At 36.1% G+C, this 25,504-nt stretch overlaps 7 protein-coding genes across 10 annotated transcripts; 5 read left to right on the top strand and 2 right to left on the bottom strand.

Moving 5' to 3' along the window:
* The first annotated feature begins 3,512 nt into the window (after window positions 1-3,512).
* LOC127247377 (uncharacterized) lies at window positions 3,513-4,806 on the top strand. The gene is made up of 6 exons (XM_051269207.1): window positions 3,513-3,516; window positions 3,658-3,872; window positions 3,954-4,040; window positions 4,208-4,327; window positions 4,553-4,673; window positions 4,751-4,806. Exons 1-5 carry the CDS (start codon window positions 3,513-3,515, stop codon window positions 4,553-4,555), a joined length of 429 nt encoding a protein of 142 aa, XP_051125164.1. The 3' UTR covers window positions 4,556-4,673; window positions 4,751-4,806.
* Window positions 4,807-5,400: 594 nt separating this feature from the next.
* Window positions 5,401-9,957, top strand: LOC127247533 (uncharacterized). 2 transcript variants are annotated; one of them, XM_051269409.1, is made up of 7 exons: window positions 5,401-5,737; window positions 5,815-5,945; window positions 6,670-6,931; window positions 7,020-7,142; window positions 7,303-7,593; window positions 7,701-8,463; window positions 9,322-9,957. In XM_051269409.1, the coding sequence occupies exons 1-6, from the start codon at window positions 5,705-5,707 to the stop codon at window positions 7,917-7,919; spliced, it is 1,059 nt and encodes a 352-aa protein (XP_051125366.1). In that variant the 5' UTR covers window positions 5,401-5,704; the 3' UTR covers window positions 7,920-8,463; window positions 9,322-9,957. The 2 variants fall into 2 exon arrangements, with proteins under 2 accessions (XP_051125366.1, XP_051125367.1); XM_051269410.1 differs by having other exon boundaries at window positions 5,452-5,702.
* A 1,727-nt stretch (window positions 9,958-11,684) lies between these two features.
* On the top strand, window positions 11,685-13,780 carry LOC127248018 (uncharacterized). Of its 3 annotated transcripts, none has more exons than XM_051270146.1 (3): window positions 11,685-12,458; window positions 12,921-13,285; window positions 13,555-13,780. In XM_051270146.1, exons 1-3 carry the CDS (start codon window positions 11,780-11,782, stop codon window positions 13,657-13,659), a joined length of 1,149 nt encoding a protein of 382 aa, XP_051126103.1. In that variant the 5' UTR covers window positions 11,685-11,779; the 3' UTR covers window positions 13,660-13,780. The 3 variants fall into 3 exon arrangements, with proteins under 3 accessions (XP_051126103.1, XP_051126104.1, XP_051126105.1); XM_051270147.1 differs by having other exon boundaries at window positions 11,688-12,458; window positions 12,924-13,285; window positions 13,555-13,778; XM_051270148.1 differs by having other exon boundaries at window positions 11,689-12,458; window positions 13,560-13,718.
* A 1,141-nt stretch (window positions 13,781-14,921) lies between these two features.
* On the bottom strand, window positions 14,922-16,134 carry LOC127247937 (chlorophyll a-b binding protein 13, chloroplastic-like). The gene is made up of 3 exons (XM_051270032.1): window positions 15,869-16,134; window positions 15,637-15,798; window positions 14,922-15,555 (listed from the first exon to the last, which is right to left on the bottom strand). The coding sequence occupies exons 1-3, from the start codon at window positions 16,001-16,003 to the stop codon at window positions 15,046-15,048; spliced, it is 807 nt and encodes a 268-aa protein (XP_051125989.1). The 5' UTR covers window positions 16,004-16,134; the 3' UTR covers window positions 14,922-15,045.
* A 2,978-nt stretch (window positions 16,135-19,112) lies between these two features.
* On the top strand, window positions 19,113-19,697 carry LOC127247378 (cyclic nucleotide-gated ion channel 4-like). The gene is made up of 2 exons (XM_051269208.1): window positions 19,113-19,562; window positions 19,692-19,697. Exons 1-2 carry the CDS (start codon window positions 19,113-19,115, stop codon window positions 19,695-19,697), a joined length of 456 nt encoding a protein of 151 aa, XP_051125165.1.
* Window positions 19,698-22,822: 3,125 nt separating this feature from the next.
* Window positions 22,823-24,683, top strand: LOC127247674 (cyclic nucleotide-gated ion channel 4-like). The gene is made up of 4 exons (XM_051269633.1): window positions 22,823-23,363; window positions 23,424-23,532; window positions 23,610-23,933; window positions 24,004-24,683. The coding sequence occupies exons 1-4, from the start codon at window positions 22,825-22,827 to the stop codon at window positions 24,520-24,522; spliced, it is 1,491 nt and encodes a 496-aa protein (XP_051125590.1). The 5' UTR covers window positions 22,823-22,824; the 3' UTR covers window positions 24,523-24,683.
* On the bottom strand, window positions 24,377-25,343 carry LOC127247673 (uncharacterized). The gene is made up of 3 exons (XM_051269632.1): window positions 24,911-25,343; window positions 24,630-24,811; window positions 24,377-24,518 (listed from the first exon to the last, which is right to left on the bottom strand). Coding segments are annotated over exons 1-3 (321 nt in total). The 5' UTR covers window positions 25,049-25,343; the 3' UTR covers window positions 24,377-24,517.
* Window positions 25,344-25,504: the final 161 nt, after the last annotated feature.

A 25,504-nucleotide genomic window follows, 5' to 3' on the forward strand; every position in this document is an offset into this window, starting at 1 on the left:
ACAGTTTATAAATGCTAATTCCCTTGTTCTTGCAATGAAATGATGAAGCAATGAAATAAAATTTTTATATACTTACTATATGTATACAGTTGTAGTGGGGATAATATGTCCAATGTGGTAATTATGTATGTGTATGTTACCGTATCACTGTCAGAAAAAATAAATTTGACTTCAAAAATTATATAAAATCAATTTCGACAGTAAACATTAAATCAACTAAAATTTTCGATCTTGAAAAATTTGAGACAAATGGTCTCGAATTTTTCATAGTCATATTATATATACTTTATTATATTAATTGATCTCGAAATTTTTGAAGAAGTATAGTAATATTTTATTTTATTGGATGGTATTGGAATTTGTTAAGGCATATTATATATATTTGTATTTTATTAAAAAAGCTGGGAATTTTTTTAGCTTATCTTAAATAGTCTCGTAATTTCGGAACTTTTATTATATATATGTCATCTGTCTTAACTCAGAGTACTTTTTGTCCGTTCATTCAAAAGTATTTATTATTTTATTTTAATAAGAAAAATCGTACACTAATATCATAATATTTTTAATATTTTACGTAAATTACAACTATATTATTATATATATAATTAATTTATAAATAAAGGCATTAACAAAAATATCAAATTTTATTACTTTAAAGTGGGCTTAAAATTTTTGAATCTTTATTATGTATATTTTTAAATTTTAATAATAACAGTCTTGAACTTTGTAAGAGAATCTCCAATTCAGCGCTCGGTTGATTTATTTGACGTCGGTTATCTTCTACCGACGCCAAATCCAACGCCACTTTTTGGCGTTGCTACAGTGCAACGCTAATTTTGGTGTTGCACTTTATTATTATTATTTTTTAAATTTTTAAAATTTTTTAAATTATAAATTTGACTTTTAAATTTAATTTTTATTTTTTAAAAAATTTAAAATTTAAATTATAAAAATAATTTTTTTTTTAAATAATAAGAATATTTGAAGAATATTAGTGAAAAATGGAGTTATGATTAGAATAAAATTATCAACTGCATATTTCATATTTAGAGTTAAAATTGGATAAATAAATTTGATGGATTGGAAATGACCTAAGCTTTTATTATATATAAAATTCAAAAATATTCAAACTTACAAAATAATTAAGGGTGTGTTTGTTTGGGAGTTTGGATTTTGAGTTGGAATTTGAATAGTAAAAATTTTGAATGTGAATAATTGTATGATGTGATATAAATAGGCGTTGATGTGATATTTTGAATGTAAAATTGATTTTTAGTTTAATATAAAAAAATAGATGTTTGATTTTATATCTTTTAGTAGAGAAAAAATAGGATGAATAATGAATTTAAAATCCAATGCCCTAAACAAAACACCCTTTTCTCCGCCGCTACCCTCCCCTTAAATATAAAAATTTTAAGTATTTTCTTCAAAGAATAAAAAAGTCTAAAAAGTAAATTTATTATTGTTATTATTAGTATTAGTATTATTATTATTATTTTATAGAGATAAAAAATACACACACTATTGGGCTGTGTATGGTACAGAAAAGAACAGGATTAAACAAAAACAAAAAAAAAAAAATGCAGTCATTTGAGCCGAAGTTATGTTGCCCCGGTCAGCTTGGAGTAAGATAATCGCATGAGAGTTAATATTTTCTAGAGTACATTACTTGCTGCATAAATAAGAATTCAAATTTGAAATCTGTTTAAATTTACTGTCAATTTTCCAATGCAAGTAAATTTATTTGACTATTAAAAAATGTATATATGAATTTATGTATTGTAAAAAATATATATAAGGATATCTATCATTCACCACTAATTGCTGGCCCAAAAATATTCGACCCGTTTCACTGGTTCGGGGGAAAATAACTAAGAAAGCAAAATCGACCCACTGATTTGATTTCTTCACCACGTCAATGGCTCCAATGGAAGTGGTGAGCCCTGAGAATCGACGACGCTGCCACCCAAAATGGTTGTGGCTCTATCCTCCACTTATCCGATAGGCGCTCTCGCGTTCCGCCGTACCGCTGCAGTTTGTTCCGGCGCCGGAGTTTCTTTTCGTCTGGATTCTCGAGCTTCAACCCTCTCTGTCGGAAGCTAGGATAAACTCTTTGTGCCCGAGGTGCAATGCTTTGCTGCGCCATTTACACTGACTAAATTTAGCATCAATGTTATCATTCGGAGGAATATGTTTTCAAAGTGATGTGGAATAATTGCGTGATGTTGTAGGTTGAGAAAGTGGTTGACTCTTTGTACTCGGATTTTCGATCAATTGATAATCTGGTGGCGCGCAACTCCGCACGCGTGCTTAAAGCTTTTCAGAATGCTCGTGTTGGCTCTCATGTGCGTTCTGAATTTTACGTGCTTTTGCAGATTTTTTTTTTTGTTTGGTTTATATTTATTTATTAGCATTGTTATTGCCCGTTGTGTTTCTCTGGTTTGAATACGGTCGGAATTTATTGTGATAATTGTGGGGCGACATTCGCTATGCAATATGCAAGCTCGATAAAAACGCTCTAATGTTATATATGATTGCATTGAAGTATTAAGCGGCTAGGCGTAGTCTGAAGAGGTTATCTAACCATAGAATTAGCAGTGGATTCAAGAAATGGTAGTATCATTTGTGTGCACTTCTAATGATTAGGAGAAAAACATAAGATGCATTGTTTAGCTTAATTTATCAAGCATTTTGTGAGTTCCGTGCCCTATATCTGCTTCAGCACTTCGGTGGCAGCACTGGTTATGGTCATGAGGAAGCTGGTGGGCGTGAAGCCCTGGATGAAGCTTTTGCAGAAATTTTTGGTGCTGAAGCAGCAATTGTTCGAGCACAGGTTCTGCAGTTCACATATTTGTTTTTGTTGGTTTTTTCTGTGCAATTATGTTTGACTAATATCCTGGCTACCAGTTCTTCTCAGGTACTCATGCGATCACCTGCGCATTGTTCGGTGTCCTAAGGCCAGGGGATGAAGTTAGTAGTCGTTTCCTTCTATCTATTCTTGTTCTTGGTTGAAAGTTTATTTTGCTTGGCTGAACTTGTGAAGTCACTGCATCAATGGCATGCTTAATCTGATAATTTGCCGGCTCTTGGCTGTTGCTGGGGCCCCTTATGATAATTTGGAGGAAGTTATTGGAATCAGGGATTCCAATGGCTTAGGTTCTTCAAAAGACTTTGGGATAAGTTACAGAGAACTTCCGGTACATGCTGGTCATATAACTTTTAGGAAAGCTTTTTCTCACGCTTGTTGATCTTATATTCCATATTAACTGCTCAGCTTACTGATGATGGTGGCCTTGATTGGAATAACCTGAGGGCTGCTTTGAAACCTCAGACAAAAGTGCACTTATTCAAAGATCATGTGGTTATTCATGGAGACACAGCCTTAGTGTAGATGAAATTGGAAGGGCTATAACCATAATCAAAGTAAGTACTTGGAGTTTGTTTTGTAACATAATCTGATAGATAATTGTTGTAAGTGGCATTGAATTTACAATGCCATCGTTTTTTCATTCATGGGTACAAGGATCCATTTGTTATGATTATCTTTATATGCATTGGCATGTACAGTTGCAGATCCCAAATTGTATTGTCATGGTGGATAACTGCTATGGTGAATTTACAGAGTGCATTGAACCCCCAAATTGTATTGTCATGCAGATTTGATTGCTGGAAGCTTCATAAAAAATCCTGGTGGAACAATTGCACCATGTGGTGGCTATGTTGCTGGTAGAAAAAAATGGGTTGCAGCAGCAACTGCTCATCTCTCTGCCACAGGACTGGGAATTGACTGTGGCTCAACTCCTGGGGATATTATTCGGACATTTTTCCAGGGTTTGTTCCTTGCTCCACAAATGGTTGGGGAAGCAGTAAAAGTAAACCATCTTATCCTAACTCTAATTTTCTATATAAGATGTTATCTCTACCCTGACAACACTTTTTTAAGCTTTTGGCAGGGAGGGTTACTGATGGCTGAAGTCATGGCAGGTCAAGGATATAAGGTGCAACCGGCATGCCGGGTTCCTCGTCATGATGTAGTGCAGGTTTATAACAAAATCTTTTTGCATCTAATGTAATCATAAGCTTTTAAGTTAATGAATGGTGGATGGTGCTACGAGTTGAGTCCGACGATGTTATTTACTCGGGCTTCTTCTAGTTTAGACTTAAGATTCTATTTGCTGTATGACACTTCTTTGTTCTGCTTTATCAGGCAGTACAACTTGGAACTCGTGAATGCCTGCTTGCCTTCTGTGAGGCTGTGCAGAGAAGTTCTCCTGTTAGTTTTTTCACAAAGCCCATAGCAGGTGCAACTCCTGGCTATGCATCCGAGGTATTTCCAAAATGATTTTGAATCATATGGTGCATGCAACATATGGTGAAACTGTAGTTGCTGTTGTTGATGAACAACCAGTTTTGTTTTATTCTCCCTTTTACATTAATATGCTGCTGAACATTTTGCTCTAATCTACAAAAGAACATCCAATATTATTGAAAGTGTATGCACGTTATATTTGTATTCTCTGATGAATGTCCGTTCTTTCTTATGAGGAAGTAGTGATACAATTGAAAATTATTCGACTAAGGTGATATTTGCTGATGGGACTTTCATTGATGGAAGTACTAGCGAACTTTCGTGCGACAGGCCATTGAGGGAGCCGTTTGCAGTTTTTTGTCAGGTATGACTCTGATATGCCCCTGAGTGTTAAACACTTCTGTTCTATGCATCCAAATATTTATGAATTCCATCAACCAGGGTGGCAGCCATTGGACACAATGGGGACTAGTTCTTGGGGAGATACTGAAAGCTTTATAGGATATACAGCAACATATTTGTTTTATTCTCGGTGCACGTTCTCCTGTATTTATCATAAAATCTTCAATGTGCTGCACTTCCATCCAACTAGTCCCTGGACTGGACCCTGGAGCATTATCTTGTGGATCCTTGCAAGGTGGCCTCAACCAATTCTTCATCAGTCTTTTGTTTCTTCAAACTTGCTAATGTTTGATCGATTATCCTTGCAGAAATTTGACTGGAAATCTTGAAACATGTAAGTTCTAGCCTTAATACGACCGGATCCCTACATTTATTGAGAAGGGTTTAATTGGTCCCCCAACACTTTGTGTGATTTCATATGAAGTATAATTTTGTAATCTATTTCTTGATTTCATCCAATTTCCATTTGGGTTTACATATACATGCGAAGCAATGCCATATGCTCTTCTTTTTTCTTTTATTTTTTTTGATGATGGAAGTTCTAGAAAACGAACAGATCAAATTACATGGGACAGAGGCACAGGTGTCATTCAGATTCGACATCATCCCTAGTTCCCAAATTGTGTCCTCATGAGTCGTTACTCACGCCATCTGGGCATTGGACAAACAATCAATTTTAGTGACACGTCTATTTTCTTGATTGGTGTCTCTCTTATTCCCATTTTTCTGGATTACTGTCCTTTTAACTTACAGATTCCTTTGAGCCAGCGGATTAGTATTACGTCGGCCACCATCACCAACGCCATTTGTCGGCACCTAGTAATTCATTCAATGTAATTGTCAGTAACCCATCTCTTCATTCGTTTATCATCGTGTGCATACGTGTCTCGTTGCTCCATTTCGTGTGCTTATCTCAAACACGATTGAGAGAAGTCACGTCGGCTGCGCCGATACTCGGACCCGACCGCAGTACAGCACTCTGCAGTATCTTGTATGCTTTTCCAGCCCAGAAGAGTATTTTATATTGTATGTGTACTATGTTTTAAAAAACGTTCTATATATAGTATTTGACTTCTTGTACACCTACCAATCAAACCTTGTAGGTATCAACCACCTCATACGTCGGGGAGGTCTTCGCTGTCTACAAAGGGCTGAACAAGATCTTTGGGTCCATCATTCAACTCCAGGCTTTTCTTGGTCTTGATTATTCGCAACTCCATCGGGATTCGACTCTGTGAGTGTTGCTTTTCTTTTCTTATATCCCCCTCTCTTCTTTTGCGTGCTTAGCTATCAATGGGTTTTCTTGAATTCGTTGCTGAATCAGATCTTGTATCTTCCTTTTGCTTGCTTAATCTGTGGCAATACGTGCTGATTGACCTTCTTAGTTCGATGTTTTAGTGTGGATGAGGTGTTTGTCAGCGTTTAATCTAACTCTTAGTTTGATGTTTTGGAGGGGTTGTTTTCTCATCTTTTTCTTTTTTTAATTAGTAGATCATGTTTTACATAGTCAGGTGATGATGATGATTTGAGTTCTTAGGTTTGCTGTGTGTTTGGGTATATATTACATTTGGGTTATATCCATTGCTAGTGTTGGTTCTCCTATCAAGATTGATGCCGTTTTTTTTATTCCGTTTCGTTTAGATGAGTAAATATTTGTGGAACCCACTTTGTTCTTTTCTTAGGATGATGGTTGGAGATAATTGTATTAAGATGGGGGACCATGATCATCATAGTTTTAGTGAAGGAAATATGAAGGACCCAAATTCTGTTCATAGCTAAACTGGCCATCTGTACTAGATCTTGTGAGGTTATGTATGGAATAAAAATAACAAAAGAGAATTCAAAGTGAAAGCAATCTATTTTATGAATCTCCGTTTTGTTGGAGATTGATTTCATGATGACAGTTGTGATCAGGCATATATTTGGCAGTTCCAGATAATTTTCTGTTGTGTATTCAGAGATAGATCCATCATGGATCGCGGGCAGTTTACTTTGATGGGATCAACTGTCTGCGTCATGCTCTGTCTGCACTTTTCGATTCAGCTGGTGTCCCAACATTACATGTCCTGGAAGAAGCCAAAGGAACAAACGACAATAATTATTATTGTACTCATGGCTCCATTGTATGCTATCGATTCCTATGTTGGCTTGCTAGACATACGTGGGAGTACAACATTTTTCACTTTCTTGGATTCCATTAAAGAATGTTACGAGGCTCTGGTAAGCGTATCAGCAACTGATACACGGTATATGCACTATGTCTGGAACTAAGCTGATTGAGATACCTAACATTGTTATTTAACAATAGGTGATGGCAAAGTTTCTGAGTTTGATGTATACATACTTGAACATATCTATCAGCAAAAACATAGTGCCTGATGAGATTAAAGGCCGAGAAATTCATCACTCATTTCCCGTTACTCTTTTCCAGGTATACTTCTTTGTGTGCTTTCAAGGCTGCCCTCTACTTTTAGAACTGATTCAGATTGTGCTGATTGCCTAAATTACTACTTATATTCCGAAATGACATTTTACCTGATAATTTGCAATAAAAATAGTGTTGTCTAAATGTCTGGATGTATTGAATGCAGCCTCACACTGTGCGGTTGGATCACAAAAATTTGAAACTCCTCAAAGACTGGACATTGCAATTTGTGGTCATCCGCCCTGTTTGTTCGGTTTTGATGATAGCCTGTCAGCTTCTCGATGTTTATCCGAGCTGGCTCAGCTGGACATTCACCATCATCCTGAATGTTTCGGTTTCACTAGCATTATATTCTCTTGTAGTCTTCTACCATGTCTTTGCAAAGGAGTTGGCGCCGCACAAACCTTTGGCAAAGTTTTTATGCGTAAAAGGCATCGTCTTCTTCTGCTTCTGGCAGGTACGAATATAAAAAGCAAATGAATTCACATACCATACCTGATATGCTTCTCAATGATGTTGTGTGCCAAAAGACACCATCTTCATCTTTGATATATCCATTTACAGGGAATTGTGCTCGAAATTCTTGTGGGGATGGGGATATTAAAGTCGAACCACTTCTGGCTTGACGCGGAGCATTTAGAAGAAGCTCTTCAGAATGTGATGGTGATTGTGGAGATGGTGTTCTTCTCCCTCTTGATGCAATATGCATACACTGCTGAGCCTTACCGCATCGGGTCGGTCTTGGCCGCAGGCTCGGAGAAGAGTGACAAGAAGACTGAGTGAGATTGTAAGCTTTTTTGCTTGTGCCTATTGTATGTTAGACAACAATGGCATGCCTTCTTTTAGGCTTTTGAAGGTTAGTAGATGCCTTGTTTGGTGTCTGTTTTGTAATAAAATTGGATTGGAATTTTGTAATTTCACTTGCTTGATATTAATCATATTATTCATACAAATTGGGGAAGCATTTCTGAAGCTCAAACCACAACTATTTCAAACTAAAATTAAAAAGATGGATTGAGCGAAATTGTGCCAAATGATTGATATTATGGGCCGGTGGGCCAAGACGTAGTAATTGGGTTGAAGAGTGTGTAATTTCATTATCTTATTTTTAAGAGTCGCATTTTGGAAACTTAAATCGTTGATTGGTGGTTGACGACTTTTCTGGAGGCTAAAATATAAGTTTACTTGGGCGAGACGGCTATTCGGATTCGGGCAGGATAATTGGTGCTGGTGATGGGACTAACGGAGGAGCTCCGATGGACCGCCGGGAAACTCAAGAGCGTCGGCAAGTTCGCCGTTGAATCTGCCGTGGCGGAATACCTGAAAGGTCTTACTACTCCTTTTGATATTGCGCCCATATTCTCTAGATTGTTTGCAATTTTTTTTACAGTATTCTGATTGTGACGTGTTTAATTATGCGGAACCGTATGGAATTGATTCTTCGCTGGTGGATAAGTTGCTCTCCTGTTGGAATTGGTAATTCGCTGGTGGATAAGTTGCTCTTCTGTTGGAATCACCTGTTACCGGCTTCTGGATATTATGATGAACTCTATCGTTTGTTTTTTTGTATTTTTGAATTTAGGGCAAAGCACTTGATTGATTCTAAGGAACCGATCTTTCGCATTGCTTTTCGAAACATTTCCCTGAAGATTATTCCCCGGATTTTCTTAATGTCTTTCTAATTAAACAATCGAATCAATTAAAATCATCTGGTGTTGGCTGTTGAATTAAATTTTCAGTGACCTATTAGTTATCAGTACAACACAATGGATTGTAGAATCTGCTTCACTTTGCCACTGTTGACATAATCTGCTGAGGATACATTGATCTGAGATTTAATGGCAGCAAGGCACGAAATAATAACGGACCCTAGAGATCATTAACCCAACAAGATAACATACCTATTTTCGACGATGCATTTCTTGTATTCATTGTTATTTCACAAGTAAATCAATTGTTGTAGAATCTGCTTCACTTTGTTACTGTGACATAATCTGCTGAGAATTCATTGATCTGAGGTTTAATGGTAGCAAGGCGAGAAAAATTAATGGATCCTAGAGATCATTAACTCAACAAAATAATTTACCTATTTACTTACAGTTATGAATTTTGTTGTGCTTATTGGTTTATTCAAGAACTCGATCTTCCCCACATCATATATATGTTATTACTTCTAATACTGCAGGAAGTATGCAAGTGTATACAATTGTGAAGGGAAAACTTAATGGTAAAATCCCTTTAAACCTTTCGAACGGAAATAAGAACAAAACCTCTGCGATAGTGGAAGAGATGCAAGCAAAGCTAGAGAAGATGCAACAAGACATGAATGACATTGAGCACCAAACAAAGATTTCAATCCATACAAAACAAGGACAGCCAGAACATCCCACAAAGCAACATTGTGAGGAACCTGTAAAGGTCTCTGCACATGAGGCCATGAATCGCAGAAAGATTTTCATCCGCTCCCGGCTGTAAAAGAATTTTGAAGACAAGGAGGAAAGCTGTTGTCATGAACCCTTGCAAATATTGCAAGGGTTATGAATACAGCCAATAGATTGAATACACATTGCCTTGCTAGGCATTGTCATATGTGATTATTTAGCAATATACTCATCTTTCGTGGAACTGTCTACTAGGCATAACTTCTTTAAGAGGTCTCGGTTAGTGCCTTTTATTTTGGTGCCCTGTCTGATTCTTAGTATATACTTGTTTCGGAGAGAATCATGTCATTATCTAGAAACCTAAGATCGTACTTATTGGTTTCTTCCCTATGTAGTAATCCTCTTGATGACAAGAATATTGATTAGCTATGTTTACTATATGGTATTAGAGTGGTGGTGTTACAAAGTCTAGTTGACAAAGATCCTGAATAAGGTTCATATATGTTTTATTTCATGGACTATATAGTGTTGAGTGAGTGTTAGTGCAAGTATACTTGAAGAAATTTGGTGGGCACTCTAACATCAAGTTTGGTGCTGGAAAGGCTATGTATATGGCTATCTGGGCAATGCTGATTGTAGTGGCTGGGGAAGGACCCTCCAACTCCTTTGGACAAGACATTGATTTTTTTCATTGAATATTTGCATTGGTGCAGCTCAAAACTTATTGGAGTTTAATAAATTAAAAAAAAAAAAAAGGATGGAAAGAAAAACCCTTATTGTATATTAGTTATTATGATCTTTTGACTTTATGTTTCATATCAGGCATCCTTCCTCACTGTTGATCAGGATTTTTAAATACTATTTCAAATTCTACTATTATTATTATTTTATTATTATTATGAAATAAATAGAAAAAGAAAGGACCCCGCATGGATTTTGATTTTCTAACAAATTGATTTTTCACATTTAAAAGGGTCAATAATTTCTAATGATAGTGCTTTTATCCTTTTATATATCGTATCTGATCTTTTTGGACCGGAATAATGTATTGAAGTAGGATAATATTAATTTAAATATACTCAAGTACGAATATTAATATTATGTTATAAGGAATATATATATATATGTTTGATGTGATAATTGAAAAATACTACTCCCTTTTTTATAAATATATATATTTTAATTATGAGAATTCACAATCCGAATAAATTTTTGATTAAACGTAATAGTTTGCAAATTAAGACTAATAAAATAAATCACATTAGACGAATCATATAGTATAACAAATAAAACACAAAGACGTCGGGAGTTTGAATTCACTTTACGGTATATACCATTGGTTTAGGATATATTATAAGTGCAAATATGTTATCCTACCCTAAAGAAGTCGGGTGAGTTTTGACAAGAGGAATTGTTACGGTGTTAAATTTTCAAATAAACACCTATAATATGTATAAATAATACATATTTTTATTACATATCAAACATAATAAAGGCATACACTGTTTGTTCAGAATTATATACATGTATTTAAATAAATGGTTGTGTATTGGATGTTATTATATCATATATTACTAATTCATGTGTTATATTGATATTATATTATAATAAAAAATATGCTGCCAAAATAATATATTATTCTGTCTATTATATTAAATAATATAAATACTTGAATTTTAAATTCAAAATAATAGCCGCCGACTTAGACAAGATATTTAAAAAGACAATATTAATTCAAAATTACTTGACTAAATGAAGCCGTGCTAAATCCCAAAAAAGAAAAGAGTAGAGTGCATCTCCTGCCGTTTGATTGTACACTACCCTAATTATGGGGATGGGGATGATATGTTATGCATATACGGATATACCCAGAGATGACGCATCATTTCCAGATAACATGCTATCTCTAAGTAAAAGATGTATATGCAAAAAGTTCTAATTTCAATATAAAAAAAAGATATTTGTGGCAAATAACAACATTAATATTAATGATAAAAACAGATAAGCATCGACTTTTTGTAGGCTATCAGCCGATCCTTACGTAGGTACCTGACGTGCACACGCCACGTGTCTTGCCCTCCGATTTCACTATGCCACTCGGACAACCTCAAACTTACTACTTTTAAGTTTTACCATTTTGCCCACCAAACTAACTTTATATTTCTTTTTCACCCCGACCTATATATAGCGGCGGTGCTCAGGATTCCACTGTATTCTTTCCTCTTTCCGATCCATCATCTCCCCGAAAAATCACCGGAAAAAATGGCGATAATTCCTCAAGCAGCAAGCAACATCATATTGTCGTTCAAAGTTATGCTGATATCCACCACCGTTTTATCAGCAGCTATTGCGCTGAATTTCTCTTTTCCAGCAATAACGGATTTCGTTGTCTGTGAGCTACCTTCAATCTACAACGCCGTTGTTTCGTGGCTCCGGCCTCCGTACTTGTACCTGGTCCTCAACTGTATCATCATCACCATCGTCGCTTCCTCCAAACTTCAGTCGCACAAAATCGATGACGCTTCAGTATCACCGCCGCCTCCTATGCAGCCGATCCCTAACCTGGAAGCCATACCTTCACAGCCGGACGTGGTAATTACGCAAACCAATTATCCGACCGCCGATCTGAACAATCGCAGCGGTTACCTTGTGGAAGTCGAGAATGGAGCAGACGATTTCAACTCTCATGAAGTCGTAAAAGCATCGCGAAGCGCTACGATTGAACAAACGGCTTTCAGCGTTGTTCACGCTGTCGATGGCGATGTCGCGCTGGGAGAAGATGCTTCGAGAAACAAGGAGAAGGAGCAAGCGGTTATCAAATGCGAATCCTCATCAAATCCTTCCGAAATTAAAATTTCCACAGAATCCTCATCTTCAATTGCGAAACCGCCAATTTCCGCGAGGCTCGCTCACCGAAGAAACGCCAAAAGCAGCGCTGAAGGTACGTACGAAATCCTTCTCTTAAGTTGAACAGAAACGTAAAAAAGTAGGTCAGTAGCCGTACCGCCGGCAGAAACGTTGCCGTTAGAATATACCTGGCACTTTTTTTCCGGTGGTTTGGCACGCAGGTCCACAAGCAGTGGTGGTGGCGGCATAATTACTCCATCCCCTTTTGGTGGACCGTCGCCTTTTTCAGAGCACACCGACATCATTATCATTTATATTCCAAATATATTATTCCCACTTTTTTGTTGAAAGTAAATTGTCGAAACTACCCCTGCAAAAATACAAAAAGATCCAGAATCTAGAGAACTTCAAACACGATAAACCCTAGCCGCTCGATTTCATCTTCCATCTTTATCTTTAGTCCTTAATATACACCTTATTGTGATTATGTTAGTGGTCGTGATTGTAATTGTAATTGTAATTGTAATTGTGATGATATAATTATACATACATAAAGCAGGCGGCAAAGCGGCAGCATTGGGAGTATCGAAGCCAAAGAGGGAGGACACACTGGAGAGCACGTGGAAAACCATAACGGAGGGACGACCGGTTCCGCTGAACCGGCACCTAAGAAAATCGGACACGTGGGAGCGGGAAGCTCACCGACCGTCAGAAAAACCGGCGATGGGAAAATCGGAAACGTTCACGGAGCGGCGGCGGAGCAAGTCTCCGGTGAGGAAGGAGGCGTCGCTGAGCCAGGAGGAGCTGAACAGGCGAGTGGAGGCATTCATCAACAAGTTTAACGAGGAGATGAGGCTGCAGCGGCAGGAATCTCTCGATCACTACCGGGACTTGACGATCAACCGTGCCTCTATCTCATCGGTAACTAATTAATTAATTTAAATTTATAGCATCGTTGATCGATCTTGTTGATCACCATCTGCACATTGATCACATGATCGTATCATATTTCATATCAAACAATCATTGTGGACTGCAGCTTCGATCCACTGTAGGGTTGCTACGTTACGCTTACCTTTGTTTGTTTGTTTGTTGTCGAATTTTTATACCTCATTAATTAATTAATTGGGTCATTCCTTCGTTCCTAATGGGACTTTTTTTTTTTTGGTCATTATGAAACCCACGTGGAGGACAGACAGAGCACATCATTAATTCATGTTAGATTTTGGAAGAATGAACGAGCTGCATGGCGACTCTTTCGTTTTATTTTAATCACTGACGGCACTGTCGTTTAATCATTTCAATTTTGAAGTATAATAATTATTGAAAAATAGATCTTGTAATTTGAAATAAAAAATAGAAATATTTTGATTATGTAAAGAGTTTTCCAAGTGAATAATAAATAGTACACATAATGAATGTGTTACACTTTACAAATATGTCAAAATAAATGAATATGCATATGTATGTGTTGTATTGCATTAATAACGATGCAATGCTTAGGTAAGTTTTTTAATACAAAATAATTAAGTGATAGATTAGATGCCCTCTGCATTGAAATAATTTTGTTAAACAAGTTTTGTTTATTTGAATGATTTTCCAATTTAAAATAGATACTAGTAAAATCTTATATAAGAATATTGATTTTTTTCTAAACTAATTGAAGATAAAAAATTAAATGGAGATTGATATATTGATAAGTATTCTTCTGTTATACTTTTAAATGTCATTCATGATACATATAATAATGTTAAGTTCACAATTTAGTGATAATATTAATTTAGATGTAATAATAAATGCTTTTAGAAGTAAAGAATTAAATTTAAAAGCGAATAAATTAATTCAGAAGTAAGTGGTAAAGTTATGAGCATTATAGGACAAATACTTTATTAAAACAATCTAAACAACAATAATTAAGATAATCAATTATCAAATAAAAATAGGAAAGTGAATAAGTCTATGCTTAGAAAAGCATTACCATTGTGGAGGAGTAGACTACTTTTTGCATCCAAATATAAGGTGATGTTTATTGATTAATTTTTATTTATTTATTTATATATATATTTTTATGGCTTAAGAATCCGAAGCCGTTATCTGAAAGTATATACTGGGTAAATCCCAACCGAACTTAATAACCCCTATAAATTTCAGAATGTATAAAATAGTGTTGTAAAAACAAAAAAATTGAGTGTCTAAAACAATTCAAAAAATCTATGTGAATGGTTATTATTACTATTATTTTCTCCATTTTGTTAAGCCCAACAAGGCAAGCCAAGTCACAAGATCCCGAGGGAAGTATTCGGGTTCAACTCATAACCTCATGATTACAAGTCTACTCATACACTACACAGATTATCCCTTATGAACATCTAAATTAAATTCTTGCGAATATATGTTGTGTGGTTCAACTAGAAGTTCTATAAATGCAGTCCTGATTCCTTATTAACTAAATTTGAATTTTGAATTGGCAATGTCCTTCACACGAACAGACTCAGTTAATCAATCTTCCTAAATCCTTAATAAGATAAAGATGATCTGCAGGCACACTACACATTAATTGTTCCAATCATGTCTGTATTACAGAAATTAAACGAATTGAACATAATGGAAGCAGGAGGACTATAAATACATCATGGAGATCCATCGATTGATCGATATTACATAAACTAATTAATTAATTATCACGATCCAGGGACGAACTTGGTGGCGTAGTTCCAGGCATTGTTGGCGACGGGGTTGTCGAGGTGGTCCAAGAGGTTCTCCAGGGGGCCTTTCCCGGTGACTATGGCCTGAACGAAGAACCCGAACATGGAGAACATAGCCAGTCTGCCATTCTTGATTTCCTTCACCTTCAGCTCCGCGAAAGTGACGGGGTCGTCGGCCAGCCCCAGGGGGTCGAAATACTGGCCCCCAGGGTAGAGATCATTGCCCTCTCCCACTCCATCCAGGCCGTTGATTCTGTACCCTTCCACCAGCCCCATCAGCACCACCTGGAATCCAAGAACGGCCAGGATGCTCTGGGCGTGGACCAGGTTGGGGTTGCCCAGGTAATCGAGGCCACCCTCGGTGAAGATTTGTGAACCGGCCTTGAACCAGACCGGCTCCTTCAACTCCACTCTCAGCCATTTCTGAAGAATCTCTGGAGTTATGCACCCTAGGGCTCCCAGCATAGCCCATCTCCCATGGATCACCTGTTGCTCACAACTCATAAATGATCATAATTGAAATTAGCAGTAATTAATTAATATAAGAAGTTGATCGTAATAACGTACCTCGAGGGCTCTGTTTCTGGCGAAGGCCTCGGGATCGGCGGACAAGCCGGCGGTGTCCCAGCCGTAGTCGCCGGGGAATTCTCCGGTGAGGTAGGACGGCGTCTGAGCTGAGAAGGGGCCCAGGTACTTGACGCGGTCGGGTCCGTACCACAACTCATTGCTCTGCAAATTTTTTATTTATTAAGTATGAAATGATATATGGTGATTATTTATTAATCAAAACAATTAATACCATGGTGTATTTGGCATTGTTATTATTTCCGATGGAGAGGGGATTGGCAGCAACAGAGTTCTTGGGTTGGCCCAGGAATGGTGTAGCCAGAGCAGTGGAGCTTGCAGCAGCTGCAGCAGCGCCCATTGATGCCATTCTATTCTATTCTACTCTAATTCTTTCTTTTCTAAGAATAATAATAATTGTTGTTTTGGGGATGAATGGATGGATAGATGCTGTGAATCTGAATTAGAAGAACGATTAGGTGTGAGTGAGGGAGGGAGACAGATTTTTATGCGCAGAGAGCGAGGGTGAATGGGTGGTGGTGAAGGGAAGGGAAGATTGTGGGCCCACAAATTGAAATTGTGGGTGTGCATTTCCAGCCAATCAGACGCCTTCAAAAGATTTCGACCATCTACAACTCTATCCACATTTTGTCATTTCCGTCAATCATTTATTAGTATTACTATTATCTTTCACGGTTTGCTTGTTTTGTATTTTGATTTGTAGGGTATTACTTTTTGGGTTATTGGTTAATAGGGTTTGTTTGTCAATCATATATCCTAAATCTGTTTAGGACACATGGTTCATCTAACGTGACTTGTCTGTTGTACTTAGTTTGCAGGGTATTAAATTTAACCGGAGATTTACCGGTGCGTACTTTCGAATAGTGGCTGCGGAAAATGAATTCTTCATATTTGAGTTGGTTCAGTCGAGATTTACCCATAAAAAAAAAATAAAGAAAGTTAACACGATACTTGATTGATAGTGATATATCAATGTAGATGAGACACTGCTTAGAACAAATCCATAGCGTATATATAGAAAATCACTTTGCTCATGGTCAAGATCCCAAATCCGTAACTTATATCAACCGGAATTCTTCATATTTGAGTTGGATTTATCAAACTCATTAAATGAATTTGAATTGAAATAACATAGCAAAAATATTAAGTGTTATATATAGCAAAATTAAGGGTGTGTTTGTTTGGAGGTTTGGATTTTGAGTTGGGATTTGAATAGTAAAAATTTTGAATTTGAATAGTTGTATGATGTGATATAAATAGGTGTTGATGTGATATTTTGAATGTAAAATTGATTTTTTAGTATAATATAAAAAATGAAAATTAGGTGTTTGATTTGATATTTTTGGGGAGAAAAAATTGGATGAATAGTAAAAAAAAAATCCAATCCCTCAAACAAGCACACCCTAAATGTTTGAACAATTATCACACTTGTTTTGTCTTTAGGCAATACAAGATTGAATTGAAATAACCAAACATTACGCACATGGAAAAGTCATAATGACGCTTGCTTTTGCATTTTTTAGCAATAAAATAGAAAAGCTAAAAGAAATGGAACAAGTGAAGCAACTATATATTTTGATGGAGCCATTAGAGACAATATTGCATGTTACTAATTAATACTCTTTGTGTCCTATTTAATTTGTCTATTATGTCCCACATAATTTGTCATTTCTTTTTTTAAAAAATATAATTATATATTTTAATCACATTTTAAAATTCTTAATTTATATTTTAATTAAAATATTTAATCATTTTAATTTATAATTATTTTTACTGATTACTAACTAATGAAACAACACCTAAAAAATATGTGGGTAAGCAAAAGGGATAATTTAAGTGGGACGGAAGGACTACCGGTTAACAAAACTGTTTCAAAGAATTAGTGAAGAGATCTATGTCGAAGAAAAGACATTTAAGGCAAAAGAGAGAGCATAATAAGAAGGAATTGAAATTAGGTATAGCATTAGAAGGATAATTTGAAATTTAAACGTAAAGAACATGACGATAAATTAAAAATTATACTTAATTATTTATCAACCATAAGGATATATAGGCCGAATTCTGTTTTATTCCACTTAATCATTTATTTACTTATTTGATTAGAGTTCAAACTAATCAAAGCCCAAAATATTAATATGAATTCTTGGACGAGTGATTGATTGAATCACTTAAATTTTAATTTTAATATTACTTTCAAATGATCCATAATATATCAGGTCACCTATTATATATGGTTTAATGCATATTTTCGGATAACGGCTATAGGTTCCCATGTCATAAAATAAAATAAAATAAAATTTTCGACGTCTTCAGGTCTTATTTGTTATACCTGGGGTTTTACCATCCATATATATATATATAAAAGAGGGAATCCAAAGATGGAGAGGAGCTGGTTCTGTTCCATTCTTTCTTCTCTGATGAATTATTATGATTAAATATTATTATTATTATGCATCATTGCTCTTTCTTGTCGTATGATTTCATTCTTGATATGATAGGATTGAGGAGGTCTATCTTCTTCATTGTTTGTGATGGATCTTTCCCGAAGCTCGATCGAATTGCAATGAAAGGCCAGATCATGATGGATCAATTCTTAAAATAAAATAAATTCAGAAATTAAGATATAAATAACTAAAGAAAGAAATCTTCAAGAACAATGATTGGTGGGGGCTAAAGAACAAATGGTACGAAGCTGCCCGGAAAGTGTGTGGCTCCGTTTTATATGAGAATAAGACCGACCGGACAGTTTGAAGCTGCCCTTCTTCTCATCACTGTTCCTTATTATTATTATTATTATTATTATTATTATTATTATTATTATTATTATTCCATTCATTGTATAAATATGTTCTTGTGACCTTTGGATAATTAATTTTGACTACGTACTTTATTACGGTATGCTTGGAGTTTTCAATTCCCACTAACATTCTTTTTATTGAAATCAAAATCATTATAAGAATAATAATATATAGGAGAGGGAGAGGGAGAGGGAGAGGGAGAGGGAGAGGTACTGTAGTCTGTAATGCATGTGTGTATGGTTCCGATCCAAAATATCTAGAATTCGACACCTACCTGAAATGTGAATCTGGCAACTTCATTGCACGAAATTGGGGAAAAGTAGGGATCAAAAATCGACATATAACTTGGAGGGCTATTTTCGTAATAGCACACACTCCCTTATTGCCATGATCTCTCTCTGCCTACACTCCTCCAATTCCATCATGTCTGCAAATGCAATTATATGGAGATAGAGATGGAGATGGAGATGGAGATGGAAATGGAGTCCCCATCTCTCCATTTGTCCACACTTGAAAACATCACATGAATTCTTTAATTATTGCAACCTAGTATCCTTTTCCTTTCCAATTCTCCCCTTCCCATCTTCTTAATTACTGTATTATCTATATGTATATATATTTTCTGCACCAAAATTACAAACAGTACACACACACAAAGCCATGCCCAATTGGGAGCAGGAATGGCTCCGCCGGAGCAATTCTTCTCCGACGGAAGAGGAAGAAGATAGCCCCAAGACGGAGGGAAGCCGCCGGCGCCGCCGTGAGCGGTGGTTGTGGCGTAAGGCAATGCCCAATTCTAGGGCAAATTGGCTCCAAGAATGGAACCGGGTGTTTCTGCTTGTGTGCGCCGCCGGACTGTTCATCGACCCGTTGTTTTTCTACGCCCTCTCCATCAGCGACGCCGCCATGTGCCTCTTCGTCGACGGCTGGTTCGCCGTCACCGTCACCGTCCTCCGCTGCATGACCGACGCATTGCATCTCTGGAACATGTGGCTGCAGTTTAAATTGAACCGCCGCCGCCGCCGTGACGGCGACGGGAAGGACGCCGGAATATCCGCCGCCGTGAAATACTTCCTCTTTGATCTCTTCGTCATTCTTCCGCTGCCTCAGGTAATTAATTAATTAAGATTAATTCATTGTTATTAATTTGATCTTTTTAATTAATGATTAACATAATTAATTACAACATAAATCCGCCACGTTTAATCATTAATAAAGTGCACATGTTTTTGTACGTAGACTTAAGATAAGATGAGATAATGAAACGACATATAAGCAAGTGAGAATTAATTAATGTGATATTAGAGAGAGAGAGAGAGAGAGAGAGAGAGAGAGAGGGGTAAAAGGGGGAATATAATTCTGGTAAAGGTGAAGATCGTAAGATAGTCTGGTATGGGGTTGGAAAGTAGTGTGAGATGAGCAAAAGGACAAAAGAAAGTACGTAGATAAATTAATGTCATCTGCATTGTCAGAATGCATGCATAATAATATTAAAAGAATATAAATGTGCGTGTACGATTGCATGTGATCGATCGAATATATTATTTACTGTTTGTTCAGGTGGACTTATTTGGTAGAAGTAGGATTTGTGTAAGCTAACGTTACTGACTGATCAAATATTATAACTCCTTAGGACAACGAGAGAATCACGTACAAGGTATTAAGAAAACAGATTTTTTTTTTTTTTTTTGTTTTCCTTTATTCATTTTTTTTTTTTTTAAAACATTGACCGAACCTCAACCTTTAAAATTACTTAAGAGAGACTTGTCGGAAAGAAAGCTAATTTTGTTATATAATAATGCCTCAACCTCCACCATAAAAAAGAAAAAAAAAAAAAAAAACTCGGTACTTTTAAACATGATTTTTAATGTTAGTGTATATATATATTTTTTTGTTACCTTTTGTCTTTATAGTAAAAATACTACTTTGTCCCGTACATTTTGTAAATCTTTTTTTTAATATTTTTAAATTTAAAAATAATTAATTATATTTATATATAATATATTTCATTTTATTCCATCACATCACTCAAATAAAAAAAATATATACTCTCTCCATCCCGCGAGGGATAAACCCTTTTACTAGGGACACGGTTTTTTAGGTAATGTAAATTAATTATTAATAATAAGTTATTATATTAGTTTATTATTTTTTATATGAATAATATTATTGGTATTTTAAAAAAATTTAAGATTATATCTCCAAAAAATATATGCAATATGGATATCATTTTGTATAGATAATAAAATTTTATATAATACAAATAAATAAAAAAATATTTGTATTTATTTATTATTACCATAAATTAGTTTTATAAAAAATGAGAAGTTTTAAAGATAGATAAAAATTTATGTTAATTGAAGAGAGAGATAGAAACAAAGGGGTTTTAATTGGGTCCTACCGTAAGATGTTAGAAGTTTAATTAAATTGATTTATATTTGTTAAGTATATTTAAGATTCATAAATTATCAAAAATGAAAAAGAATCATCTTTTGTGAGACATATTAAAAATGAAAATGGATCATATGTGGCGAGACGGAGGGAGTACATATCTCTCCAATCACATTATCTAATCTCCAAAGTATACTTACCTAAATTCTTGTGCCAAACTCAAATATTATTAGTTGTTTAGAACGGAAAAAATATGAATTAAATAAAAAAAATTAAAATACTTCTAAGAGACTGCAAAAAAAAATAATAATAATAACACATGTTTAAAAGCCATTAGTAAAATCTCCAAACATCCTTTCAAATATATATATAAACAAGTCCCGTAAAGGGTGACCTGATCGTGCATGGAGTAAATTTGTGACTGTGGAGTCATGAATTCAAACCTCGGCACCTCCAGGTCCATCCGTCACACATGGTTCACCTAATGTAATTTGTTTTGTCGAATTTAGTTTACAGGATATTAAATTTGACTAATGTTTATCCGATGCACACTTTCGTAGCTGCTGCGGATTTCTATGTCATCATATATATATATATATATATATATATAAACAAATCTAAAGTCTCGAAATTATAAATTTTTATTTTTTAAAAAATCCGAAACTCCAAACATTCTTTCAAATAGATATAAACAAATCTAAATGCTCTCTCTCTTTCATCTCTATTATTCCATTTTACTATTTTTGTTGCCGCAAATCATTATCTTATTCCCATAAAGAGTCAATATAGCCCCTGCATATCTATAGAATTACCTATCATTACTTTTGACATCTAAATTAAAATGCATATTCATTACAAAAGTAAAAGTAAAAAGGACATTTTACTAATAGTGTTAAAAGTTAAAATTTTACTACTATTTTCAACCTAAATAGTAGTAAAATTTAATGTGTTATGTATCTGCATGAAATAGTCTGAATTTGAATGTAACTTTTTATATAAAAATTTAATTTGAATTTTTTTATATAAAATATAAAAAATTATGTCGGTAATATAAAAAATAATATTTTATTTTAAATATTTGACTTTTGTAATAACATAAAATATATTGGAAAAAAAGAAGATGTTGACGTTGTTGTTATTTCATGTATTTGAGTTATCTGATAAGCAATATTTTTTGGGCTCCTGGAGGCCTAAATAGTTTTGTATTGTTAGTTTTACTACGGGCAGTCCATATATTCCTTAGAGTCCACTTTATAACTAATGGCATCCATTTCTTAAAATTATATATATATATATTATTTATTTGAATTTTTTGAAAAATATGAAATTATATAATTTTTTATATTTATATTAAATATTAATTTTAATATTGTATAACAATATAAATAATTTAGCTTATGTAAGATCAACTAAATACTACTCCTATAATTTACTATTATTAAATCTGGGGAAAAAATAAACCAGAGATTGTATTTTGATGTAATAAGGTGATATTATAAGATTAAGTTTTGTTTACGCAATATATTTTTATTTGTTTGGCACTATTAATTTTTTAAAAACTATTATGTCAAATATATATATATATATATATTTTTACAAAATATTAAAATAAATATTTATTTTTTATTTTTTTCAAAATTTCAAAATTACAAAAACCTAAAGAAAACTGCTATCAACAGAGCCTAAATCATTGACACCATATAATTAATTAAACAGAAAGCTGCAAATAATAATAATAATAATAATAATAATAATACTTTTTTCATATTAAATTAAATACTAAATTTTTATTTTTTTTTAATAATTTGATAAATTTATTCTTAATTGTATGATAGAGATTAAAAATAATAAATGAAAGAAAGATAAAAATATAAAATTTAAGTTTAAAAAAAAAAAAAATAGAGCAATTGTTCTAGAATTGTACATTAGTTCATGGAGTGAAGAAGTAAATAATGAGCGAGTGGTAGCAATGCAGATAGTAATGTGGGTGGCGATCCCCAAGCTTCTGGGTGAAGCTGCAGGGGGAGGAACCACAATGGTGATGACAGTCCTGCTGGTAACGTTTCTGTTCCAATATCTCCCCAAAATATACCACTCCGTCTGTCTTCTCCGCAATCTCTCCGGCTACAATATCTTCGGCACCATCTGGTGGGGCATTGCTCTCAACCTGATCGCCTATTTCGTCGCCTCCCACGCCGTCGGCGCGTGCTGGTACTTGCTCGGCATCCAGAGGGCTGCCAAATGCCTCCACCACCACTGCCTCCTCGCCAAGGTCCACCCCCGCCTCCTCGCCTGCAACCGCCCCACTTTCTACTACGGCGCCGCCGACTTCATCGCCGCCGCGGCCGACGAGAGGCAAAGATTCCTCTGGTCGGAGAATAAGAACGCCAGATATACCTGCCTCGAGAACTACGACAATTTCGACTACGGAGCTTACAAATGGACTGTCCAGCTCGTCACCAATGGCAGCCGCTTGGAGAAGATACTTTTCCCCATCTTCTGGGGCCTCATGACCCTAAGGTACTAATTAATTTCGATTTCGATTTGTGCCCTAATTTAATTACATGATCGTATGAACAGCACGTTCGGGAACTTGGAGAGCACCACGGATTGCCTGGAAGTGGTGTTCATCATCATCGTCCTCACCAGTGGACTCCTCCTGGTCACAATGTTAATCGGCAACATCAAGGTCGGTATAACAAACAAACAAACAATTCTTAACTAATTAATTAGCTTGTGATCGATTTGATCCATTAATATGCACAGGTGTTCTTGCACGCTACGACTTCGAAGAAACAGGCGATGCAGCTGAAGATGAGGAACATAGAATGGTGGATGAGGAAACGGCGGCTGCCGCAGCCATTCCGGCAGAGAGTGAGAAACTACGAGAGGCAGCGGTGGGCGGCGATGAGAGGAGTCGACGAATGGGAAATCACCAGGAAGCTTCCAGAAGGCCTCAGAAGAGACATCAAATACCATCTCTGCTTAGACCTCGTCCGACAGGTCCCTCTCTTCCAGCACATGGATAACCTCGTCCTCGAGAACATCTGCGATCGTGTCAAGTCTCTCATTTTCACCAAAGCCGAAACTGTGAGTCCATTCCAAATTCAATCAATTCATTCTCCAATCTCATCTCAAATTGATTTGATTTCATTTGAAGATCACTAGAGAAGGCGATCCAGTGCAACGAATGATCTTCATCGTCAGGGGACATCTTCAAAGCAGCCAAGTTCTCCGCGACGGGGTGAAGAGCTGCTGCATGTTGGGGCCGGGGAATTTCAGCGGCGACGAGCTCCTCTCATGGTGCCTCCGCCGCCCATTCGTCGAGAGGCTTCCGGCATCATCGTCGACGCTGGTGACACTGGAGACGACAGAGGCGTTCAGCCTGGAAGCAGAGGATGTTAAGTATGTGACGCAGCATTTTCGATACACGTTCACCAACGAGAAGGTGAAGAGAAGCGCGTGCTACTACTCGCCGGGGTGGCGCACGTGGGCTGCCGTCGCTATTCAGCTGGCCTGGAGGAGATACAAGCACCGCCTGACGTTAACATCGCTGTCATTCATCAGGCCGCGCCGGCCATTGTCGAGATGCTCGTCGCTCGGGGAAGACAGGCTCAGGCTTTACACGGCATTGCTGACTTCCCCCAAGCCTAATAACGACGATGACTTCGAGTTCTGATCATTTTATTTCGATTACGGGAAAAAGAAATCAGTTTCATAAGGACTTTACTCGATTATACATTGATTGCAGAAGAAGAATACTAGAACAGATTATATATATATTACTACGCCGGAAAATGGTGGATATCTTCTTCCTCAGCTTCTTGTCCGGCGGATCCTCTGAAGAGCAAAATAGCGAGACTGCCGACGCAGAAATGAATGAAACAGCCATAGCAGTGTGTAACAAATGAACCGAAATCAGTTCCTACAATGCACTGCCAGCCTGATCCATAAATCCTGTCAAATTCCTGCATTTCAATCCAAATTCCAAACCAGAATGACGTATAATCTTCAATAATCAATAGAACTATAGCTAGCCATTGCTTTGCTGGATTAGTACTGCATACCTTCTTGATGAATCGAGCTATTTCGGTGGCCTCGGTGACATCGAAGAAGTCGAGCGCCTTAGCTGCCAAATCAAGTGCATCTTGCTGCATAGCCTGCAGCATATCGGTCTCTCCGATGACCGCCTTGCCTTCTAACATACTTGATTTCTAAGAAATTACAGGCTGTGTTAAAAAAAGACAAGTGATGAATATGCAGATTTCACTTCTTCATCTCAGCCCAATATATAAAGAGAGACAGATCATGTTCTGGTTGCTAAAAGAATAAAGATGGAGTATTCCATTTATGTGGTGCCCAGCTGAGTTCTAATGGGTGATGGATGCTGTGGCATAATTCCATGCCTTTTGGACATCAAAAATTGTTTTCTTGGAAGAAGTCAGGGGAAGATTCCTGATCCCTCTTTATCCACGACACTTATATGTATGTGGATGGATAACCAACACCACACCTTTCGTCCCCACTCCTCGATACGGGTTTGGACAAATTTCTTCGGGTCAGTTAGGATTTCATGTTACACCTTTAAGCCCCCACCTATGCAGCAGCAGCTTCAACTTTTCGAAAAGAACACATGATATGGAACAGACTAGAAATTTGAA

This window comes from Andrographis paniculata, unplaced genomic scaffold (assembly GCF_009805555.1).
Source record: "Andrographis paniculata isolate CXL003 unplaced genomic scaffold, ASM980555v1 Contig32END, whole genome shotgun sequence".
In the NCBI taxonomy this organism is placed as follows: Eukaryota; Viridiplantae; Streptophyta; class Magnoliopsida; order Lamiales; family Acanthaceae; genus Andrographis; species Andrographis paniculata.